Source organism: Phragmites australis, chromosome 12 (assembly GCF_958298935.1).
Source record: "Phragmites australis chromosome 12, lpPhrAust1.1, whole genome shotgun sequence".
Lineage (NCBI taxonomy): Eukaryota > Viridiplantae > Streptophyta > Magnoliopsida > Poales > Poaceae > Phragmites > Phragmites australis.
The window spans coordinates 29,673,425-29,683,807 of NC_084932.1; the positions used below are offsets into that span (position 1 = coordinate 29,673,425).

At 42.8% G+C, this 10,383-nt stretch overlaps 1 protein-coding gene across 1 annotated transcript; it reads left to right on the plus strand.

Moving 5' to 3' along the window:
* Nucleotides 1–9,355: 9,355 nt before the first annotated feature.
* On the plus strand, nucleotides 9,356–10,124 carry LOC133886499 (uncharacterized). Its single transcript, XM_062326185.1, has one exon. The coding sequence runs from the start codon at nucleotides 9,356–9,358 to the stop codon at nucleotides 9,887–9,889; it is 534 nt and encodes a 177-aa protein (XP_062182169.1). The 3' UTR covers nucleotides 9,890–10,124.
* The last annotated feature ends 259 nt before the right edge of the window (nucleotides 10,125–10,383 follow it).

The following is a 10,383-nucleotide window of genomic DNA, read 5'->3' on the forward strand; positions in this document are numbered from 1 at the left end:
GGAGCAATAATTATAAATGAAGTCAGAAAGAACAAAAGCCTCGTTGAATTCTATATTCATATTGATCTTTTCACTATTTATTCCCTCAAAGGAGCTATGCGTGGTGAGCACGACGCTAGCGATGTAACTCAGAGCAGATCGAGAAGGAAGGATTGATACATGTACGAACATATCGAGACAGCTACCGTCTATAATAAAATCTCATATAACCTAGAGACAACTTAAAATAAAATTTGTCCAACCCATAGTCTATATTAATATAGACTCCTAATAAATGTAGCACAAGAGATACTAGATCTTACTACGTCAAAGAAAATATCAGGTGGCAAACTTAGATAGCTGACGTCACCCCTTTCTACGTGTCCTTGCTGTGCAATTAGCAGGGTTTGACGCCGTGTTAAACGTGTCCACTAGGCGGGCCGAGGTGGCCGAGGCAGAGAGGCCACCATGGCCCAACAACAGTCGCTGCGAGCGACCTGGCAAAAGCTTATCGCTGCTGCGGTCTCCGCCAGGGGCATTCCGGGAGATGATCTCTTGTAGATCAGCCATAGGCCATAGCCTTCTGCAACTCCTGGTCCGATCAGAGCCTGGAGGAGCTTGCCATCGCTTCGTCGAGCGCTTTGCTTAATCTGCTCCTCTCTCGCAATTCAATAGCTAGATTAATCTGCTCTCTCTCTCTCTCTCTCTCGCAACACCCTGCAATTCAATTCAATTCAATAGCGAAGATCAGGCCCCTATCGATGCGTATTTATAGCTCCTGCCCTACACCGAACAGAACCGAGTTGTTCTCAGGGAGAGAAAGATCGATTTCGACGGAGCTAGCCGAGTCGGATACAAGAAGTTACCCCGTGACCGTGGAGCAAATGACTTCTCTATGGCTATCACATCCCGTGACCAAGTTACTTGTGGAATCTTAGGTAGAAGTCTTCAGTTGAATTACTTACCTGTTGAATAATAGGCTGTCCTGTATGCGAACACGATCAGGATTGCTGAACTAATCTAGCTATCTTGGCCTTTTTCTATGAACAGCAAATTTTTACATGAGAGACTATCCGTCTATCCCCAGCCATCTTTCAAAGTTTCAAGCATGACCTTTGCATTCGGTAACTCTGAACAATGTGCATTTTAAATTCGGTAACTCTGAACAAATGCGCATTTTAAATTGACGTCAGCTGAGAATCTTAGCATGGATAAACCATGACCCTTATACGATTGCATCAGCAGCACTGAGATGAAGAGTTCCAAAACTAAACCAAAAGAATTTCCCAACAAAGGAACAGAGCCGGTCCTCAAAAAGGCCGGGTGCATAGATTAGCAGGAAGGCTGAATGGCTCGTACACACAAACTGAAGCCGCACCTATACATTACGAAGCAGCCAAGAATACGGTGATCCTCTCGAGCGGCGAAGATGACACGTTGGTGATGGCTTCCGAGGGAAGCTGCACGCTGGAGCTGGAAACCACACCACCATGTCAGGCCACCTCTACTGCCCACATCACCGCTGCTGCGAGTCCTGCTTATCAAATAAGCATATCGTATAGTCGATTTATTGATCGTCGACAGAACTTTACCAAACGGGCCTAAGACAAAGGCAGCTACAGGAGAGTACACCTAGATGCTACTCTGTAAGATCATCTCTAACGGGTTTTTTTCACGAGTATCGTTCCTTTCTTAAAGGAATTTTCGTTCCTTTCAACATTTCAATGGTTTTTCTTCACGACTCTTTTCACGAAACGATTCCTAAAACCATTACTTTCACTTTGAAATTCTCTCTATTTTCTTTTCACGAATCCTTTCCAAAAAAATTGTTAAAGATGAGAAAAAATAAAAAGAATGAAACAAAAAGAGAAATAAAAAAAAGAATGGAATGAAAGAAAAATAGTTAGAGATGACCTAATCATGAGGTCCAGCATTCTGAGAGAGAGAGAGGTGAATCACTAACTAATATTAAATGACCAGAACAGGCACGCGACGAGGATGACAACTACTGCAGAAACCAGATAGTGACATTATCACAGACTGCTGGACCAGTCCTAAATTACTAACACTGGGACAAATTAAAGAAACATGGTTGCAGATGATGGAAAAACTCAGGATATTATGCTACTCAACGGAGTGATAATTCAGAATTCGTTTGCGACACAAATCGCAAATCCTGAATTATCGCTCCGTTGGGTCACATATACTGAATTGTTCATCCTGAAGCTCGCTAATTGAGCTTCTTGATTTTCCCAGCCTGCTTCGCGACTCCCGGCCGGAACCTCCTCCGTCCAGGTGGAGCAGGAGCCGCCGCCCGGGCAGGGGCCACGCCTCCTCCTTCTTCCTCCTCGTCGTCGGTGATCTCCTGCTCGGCGTACCCTTTGGTGTAGTAGTCGTTTAGGATGCGGTCCCTCTCCCGCATAAATTGCGCCTCCATCCTGTTGATGTCCTTGAAAATGTTGTTGATGTAGTCGTGGATCTGGTCCATGGGCACGGGGAGGTGGCTCTGGTCAGTCAGGTTCATCTGGGCCAGCATCTCCTCGCTGTACTTGGGGAAGAGGTCCTCAGGGAAGTAGTCCGTCTGGTACCGGATGTAGCTGTCGATCTGCTCCTGCGTCATCCTCACCTTCTTCTTCTTCGTCGTCGTCGTCGTCTTCGTGTTCGTCTTGCCTGCCGCAGTGGGCTCCGGCACAGTCTCCGCAGGGGCCTTCCCTTCCCTCCTCTGGATCATGTCCGGCGAGCTCGACATGGTTCAGGATGGCTCTCGAGCTCAGTGCCGAGGTGAGATTGATTGCCAATTGGGGCTAGCTAGCTAACTGGTTCTTGCTTTACGGAGAAGAAGCTCCCTCCGCCTCCGGCCAGGATTTATGGATGGCAGCACCGGCCCAGGTACAGCTCGGATACGGATGCGGTGTGAAATTGGAAACCGTGTTTGGTTTCATGTTGCCTTTTCGGATATGGAAACAAACACGAAACAGAATTTGGAAAAGCTAGCAATCATCGGACGAGTATGTATCAGAAACACGTACGAAATCGTCGTTGCTTGGTGATAAATTTGGCAAGCTGTAATCCGACAAAATAGTAAGGTGAAAAAGGGGGCAATGTCAAGGATGTAATGAACTAAACATGAAAAATTATTCATCAAGAAATAAAGAATAAAAGCGGGTGGCTAAACAAGCAGGTAATAACATGCAAGCATAAGTTGCGGAAGGACATAAAAAATTCATCTAATCCAAGCATAAGTTTCATGGCAAAATCATATCAGTCATCAGAACTTCATGTAGAACCTCTTGGGCACACCTAGGATCAGAACTTTACACTGCAACAATTTTTTAAATTTTTTTTAGAAACAGCCCCCTTTAACAGATTAAAAATGGCTACAAGTTATAAAAGTAGATTTCTTTAAAGAATTTTAATTAAATATTGACTCATGCTTTTTTATCAAATCAATTAAAACGGGTTGTTAGTGAGCTCTAATTTACTTATAAAAACGTTTAGAATTTTCGGACCACTCATATACTTAGGGTTGAAAACGGAGCGGGTATTTTCCGCTCTATAACCGGAAAAATAGATACGGATAGTCTTACCCGGATACGGATACGGATAATTCCGGATCGGATACGAATACATATATTTTTTTATCCGGATACGGATAAGAAAATGGAAATGATATTTGGGCCGGATACGTATACAGAAACAGATATCCAGTCAGATTCAAAACGGATAATATCCGTTTTCAGTTTTTCACCTGGGCCATTAAAAAGTAAGCCGATCATCATCACCAACAGGGTAACAGCCCACCATAGCCCTAACTACTTAGAATTTTCCTTATGTGTGAAGTTACACTACATTGTTATTTTTATACGCATAATTTATTTCCCTTATATGTGAAGTTATACTACATTGTTATTTTTGTTATTTTTATACGCATAATTTATTTCCCTTATGTGTGAAGTTATACTATATTATTATTTTTGTTGTTTTTATATGAACAATTTAAGGGGTTTTTATCATTTTTGACAGATATCCAGATCCGTATTTGTATTCGATTCGTATTCGCATCGTATTTGTTTCTGATACTTTTCGTATTCATTTCTGTATCTGGGATTTCCGTATTCGTTTTCGTTTCCGGTTAAGGATATGGAATGACCTTTATTCGTCCGTATCCGATCCGTTTTCACCCCTACTTATACTCCCAAATAAAATCGAGAGTTAAATAAAAAGGATGAACGTGCACACAAGGACGAACACACATACACCTCTTGCTAGTGAGCGAACCGGGACGGCCTCGTCCAGCTCTTTTTCCCGAATCACCTCATCCAGGATCTGTAGCAATATTCGGATGACCTTGTCCACCTACTCCACGAACCAAACACCCGGCGGGGCAAAAAAGTTGGACGGGGCGATCCCATCCGGTCCTCATCCTGTGAACCAAACGCATCCAAAGACTTCTAGATCCATCCCTCCCCACCCCGCTATAAAAATCACATGGGCACACTGATAACCACAATCACCATTAATGGCTCTAGTCAAGCATTAATTGGCTCCTATCTCGACCATCTAATCACCCCAACAGTCCAATCCTATTATTTACATCTACCTCTTCCTACCCAACCTCATGCATCGCGCTCCCCTACACCTACCCTCTCCACAGAATAGTTCCTACCACCCCTCTCCCTCCAAAGCCGATGCTATGACCACGCATGATCTGCTAGATGCCATCCCTGCGAACAATGATCACACGTTGTCATCGGCCGATAACTAGCGAACAAGTCAAACTCGACATGCATGCATTCATTTGCGCCGCGGGGAGATCATGGTCGTCGGTATCAGTGTCAAATCATGTTGCCCCTCATGCCCTCACCTCAACGGGTTGATACAACACAATGGGATATCAAACATGTATTGTAATAGTATTGTATAACAAATATAATCAATAGTCACAGGAATTCAAGTTATATATTTCAAATTTAGCCGTGCAATTATGCAATTATGAAACTACTCATTTTGATGGAGATTTGCAACATCATTCAAGTAAATACAAATTGAGATTGTCCTCCCTCCATCTTTCGAGAACAACAAGAGGGCATTCTAAAGCTAGGCCCGAAAACAGGTGGACAAAAAAGGTCGAATACAAGTCTTGGACCACTTTGCTAGTTTGAGGAAGGAGGTTTGGCGCTCAATGGTTGTGGTGGCAATGGGTGAGACAGGCCATGGGAGGCATGGGGTGGGTGTTGGAGAAGTATCTATTGGGCATAGATGGGTGACATATTAGGGGTTGAGGGCCATGTAAGTTTCTATGTGAGGTCGAGTAGACCACGAGGACCACTGGGACTGGATCTTGATCCATTGGCAGTGGAATGTGAACTATTTTTAGTGATAATTCAATCACCATAGCAATAGAAATATCCTTATGCTTGACAAATTGTCTCATAAAAACATAATAGTATAAACTTATTAATTTTTGAGGATATATTAATTGTGTGGTTGAAGACTTGAAGTTGTGTTCAGAGATACCGTGTCTGACATTCAAAGCGGCAATTATTTGGAACAGAAGTGCCAAGATAGAAGCGACGGAGTGAGTACCACTAAATACCGGTACAAAAGTGTTATGTTTGCTATAGAGTTAGTTGTAATACCAAGTTCTACCACATCAACCTTAAAATGATTATTTTCAATGAGTTGTGGATGCATATGCATGTGTCGTGCAGATCCTAGAATGAGATTATGGCCCCGTTTGGTTCACAGAATCAGACCCGTTTCCAGAGCGAAACGGGCCGATGCGAACCAAACAGGCGGGTAGTTCCCGTTTCTCTCGAGGATTGCAGTCGAAACGCATGTTGATTTGTGAAACGGGCTGGAAGATGTTTTGTGGGAGAAACAGAGGGGCAGGTGAGTTCCCAACATGCTCCAGCGCTCTATCGCCTGCATCGAGCTACGCCACCCCTACCCGCACTTTCCACCCCCTCCCCCCTCCGACCAGATCCAGTGGGGAACCACCCAGATCTGCCCTCCTAGCAACTCCTCGTCACCGCTCTGCTGCCCTTCGCCACCGCCTTGCCGCCGTCGCCTTCGGTGTGCGAGGTAGAGAAAGATAGATAGATAGATAGATAGATAGATAGATAGATAGATAGATAGATAGATAGATAGATAGAGAGGGGTAGGTTGTGCCCTAGTGATAGTCGGTCTAGACTGGGCCGTGACACAAAGTGAAATAATGAGAGAGGGAGAGAGTTGAGCGTGTATTGACATGCTATACATGTTAAAATTACTGCTAACCATGAAATACTCACTAAAAAATGTAAATTAGGACAAAGGTAAATTGGTCAATTGCACTATCATTCTCTCCTTCAAGAGAATCCAGCCAGCTAGCAAACGATTTTCAAAGATGATTCTGATTCACCAGAGAAATATTTTCAGAGAGAATCCGAAACTAAAATGTTTATGAAAGAATCTAGATCCCTACCAAATGGGCCCTGTGTATGCACTTGTATACAAGTTCCTCGAGAAAAAAAAGAGAAAAATGTATTCACCTTAAAACTGTATTCAAGTTGAGGTTTTAGATGCTATTTTAGACTGAAAAAGATAGTTGTGTACTATGAATAGATCACTAGATAGAGTGTAGGAATGGGAATAATTTTTTATCTGAAAAGTGTGCAACGCATTGGCAGCCGGCACCCTAGTAGTGTGTACAAACGTTCCATGTGTTGTCTCGGTTTAGCCTTGCATCCAGGGGCGGATCCAGGGCCTGTACTGGGGGTGCTGCAGCACGAGTCCAGCCCATAAAACCTCAGGTATCTTCATGTAGTATCCAACCCAAATTAGCCAACATAGCTCCAAATCAGCCCAAGTAGCTCCATATCAACTCAATGTACACTGATCCAGCCCCGGCCCAGCTTCATTCCCGGATTTGCCCCTGCTAGCATTATTTGGTCTTTTTCATTTTTGAGAAAATAGTATTGTTTGAAATTAAATGTTCAAATATGTCCACTCTAAGGATTGTATTGTGCCCTTGGTATTTGGACCCAAAAAAAGTAAATGGGTCGTCCATGCCGTTTAGGGTTTAAAAGGCAAAACTCTCCTTAGCCTATAAAGCAAAATTTTGGGCTTAAAGATCGAAATATTGGGCCGGTTGGGACATGGCCGAATATACCAAATAGGCCTTTCACGCATTCTAGGGTTGGATTTTTTTATTTATATATTTTTTATTTTTGAAATTAGCAGAAGTGTATGACCATTTTTAAAAATTGCAAAAATATACACCTATCACCTGTTGAATACTTATCGCCCGTTCAACCGGCGATATGCCCATGTGGCACACCAGCGTGGATGTAACAACCCAATTTTCAAAATTTAGAATTTAACTACGCGAAGAATTAAATAACCAATTAATTAAAAATAGCCTAGAAATATTTTCTTTTTAGCTCCTTCTTGTATGTGTGCTTGTTATTCTTTCTTTTTTGTTTAGTTTGGTGCTGCAGTCTTTTTCTCGATTTTCTTTGGATTCCCTAATTAATTAAATAAAAGTTGAAAGACAATGGAGAAACATTGCTGCTATACAGTAGCTAGCTATTTTAATTCATGATTTCAGTCAGATTTTCGGCCGTTGGATTTGCTTTATAATCCAGGCTCCCCTTGGGCTTATACTTTTGGGCTGACTGGTTTCGCATCGTGGGCTGGCTTTGTGGGTGTCTTGGGCTTCTTGTTTTCGGCTGGCATGTGTATTTCGTCTTTTCAGTTTTTTTTATCGGTTCTCCTTTCAGCTTTAGCTTCTTCGTGAGATGAATATAAGGATTGTAAATATTTCTTGCAAATGGTATTGTTAATATTTCTCTTTTCAGGTTTACTGTTGAAAGGTTATTGTGAATATTTCTTGCAATTGCAATAGTGTTGTAAATTCTATACTTTATCACCATAACTTCTAAGTTTCCTATACGTTACATTCTTTATATCAACTGTTGACCAATATAAGGGTCCTTATTGGTATTTTTATTTATGTTTTTTTTGGGGGGGGGGGGGGGTTGGGGGCTTAAAAAATCCCATGTGTTTCTTGTCTTCCTTAAGAAAAAAAATGGTGTTATGTTTTTTACTTTTTAAGAGTCTGCTAATCCCATAAAAATGGAAGACAAGAAAAAAACTGAGGATTAGTTTTTTTTAGGAGTTCACTAATCCTATGATTTTCTTTGTACTAATTGAAATATAATTATTTTACATCTTTCTTTTTGCAACAGTTCATTAATTAATTTTATATGTTCATTTGTTAATTCTATTTTGTGTTTGGTTGATCGGGTAACCCATATTTCCATTCATTGAGCGGGACTTGTACAAATTCCAAAAAGGTCTAAATTCGGCGCCACTTACTGCAAATTGGATATCACATGCACTAGCTACATGTCAAAATATGTGGAGCTCACTATGTATGATGGTGCAGCCAAAAAGTTGATTGAAAACCTTAAAATAATCAGTCAAGTGACAAATATGTTTTACTGATTGTTCGTGACTGCAATCAAGAATATTTTAGTCAGTTTTTTATGAAAAAAGTGTGCTTGATTACATGTCATCTCCTTATTAGCTGAAAAATTTGACTGTGTTTTAAAATAAAAATAGCTGATTATCAACTAGACATTCACAGAAATGCTAAACCAGAAACAAAAAAGAAAAAGGGAAAGAATAAAAGGAAAAACTCTTCAGGCCGATTCCCAACCTTTTCCTTTCCCTCCCAAGCCCACTTCTCCCTCTTCTTTAATTTTCTCGGCCTGCTCGTTCTTTCCCTCGGGCTGAAAATCAACTCATGGACCAGTTCCCCTGGACATCGAGCCGGTCTGAAGGGAAAATTCTGTAAGGGGTCCGCACACATTCTCTACCTCGACTGTGTATTTGCATTAAAATTTGTGTTAGAGAGTTAGCTGAAAAAAACAAGAGGTAGATGAGAGAATTAACGGATGAGAGAGATGGACATATAGATGGTTGAGATAAAAAAATGCGTATGCATCATATTACGAAGTTGCATTTCCGAGCCGGTCCGCCGCTCGGCTCAATTGCAGCAGACAGACCATCTTGATTTTTCACCTTACTGTCACTAAGGCAACGATGATTTCGTACGTGTTTCTGATACATACTCGTATTGCTAGCTTTTCCAAATTCTGTTTCGTGTTTATTTCCATATCCGAAAACACAGCATCAAACCAAACACGGTTTCCAATTTCACAGCGAATCCGTATCCGAGCTGTACCTGGGCCAGCGATGCTCCGTTCCGTTCATCTATATATCCTCGGCGGAGGCGGAGGGAGCTTCTTCTCCGTAGGGCAAGAACCAGTTAGCTAGCTAGCCCCAATCAATCTCACCTCGGAACTGAGCTCGAGAGCCATCCTGAACCATGTCGAGCTCGCCGGACATGATCCAGAGGAGGGAAGGGAAGGCGCCTGCGGAGACTGTGCCTGTGGCTTTGTCCCAGGCTGCTCCGGCGGGTTCGCCGGAGCCCACTGCGGCAGGCAAGACGAACACGAAGACGAAGACGACGACGAAGAAGAAGAAGGTGAGGATGACGCAGGAGCAGATCGACAGCTACATCCGTTACCAGACGGACTACTTCCCCGAGGACCTCTTCCCCAAGTACAGCGAGGAGAGGCTGGCCCTGGCGAACCTGGCTGACCACAGCCACCTCCCCGTGCCCATGGACCAGATTCACGACTACATCAACAATATTTTCAGGGACATCAACAGAATGGAGGCGCGATTTATGCAGGAGAGGGACCGGATCCTAAACGACTACTACACCAAAGGGTACGCCGAACAGGAGATCACCGACGACGAGGAGGAAGGAGGAGGCGTGGCCCCTGCTCCGCCTGGACGGAGGAGGTTCCGGCCGGGAGTCGCGAAGCAGGCTGGGAAAATCAAGAAGCTCAATTAGCTAGCGAGCTTCAGGACGAACAATTCAGAATATGCGACCCAACAGAGTGATCATTCCGGATTTGTGTCACAAGCGAATCCTGAATTATCTATCACTCCGTTGAGTAGCATACCCTGAGTTTTCCCATCATCTGCAACCATGTTTCTTTAATTTGTGTAATAATGCCATTATCTGGCTTCTGCACTATCTGCAGTAGTCGTCATCCAAGCCACTATCTCGATTCAATGTTAGTTCAATTCAGTGATTCACTCTCTCTCTCTCTCAGAATGCCGGACCTGATCGATTAGTTTTCTGAATTGGCATCCAAGTCACGATTGATTGATTGATTGATTATTCTAGCTTAGTTTTATTCAGAACGGAGAGTAGCATCCAGTTGTACTCCCCAGTGGTGTGGCTGTCTTTGCCTTTGTTTCTTCTGAAAACTAGATACTGCAGGGCAAAAAGGATGATGGTATTTGCCTCTAACTTAACCTTGGATGAATGCACCTAAGACG

Bases quoted from the DNA above. Each gene is read 5' to 3' on its own strand.
- LOC133886499 (XM_062326185.1), top strand. From the start codon at position 9,356: ATGTCGAGCTCGCCGGACATGATCCAGAGGAGGGAAGGGAAGGCGCCT.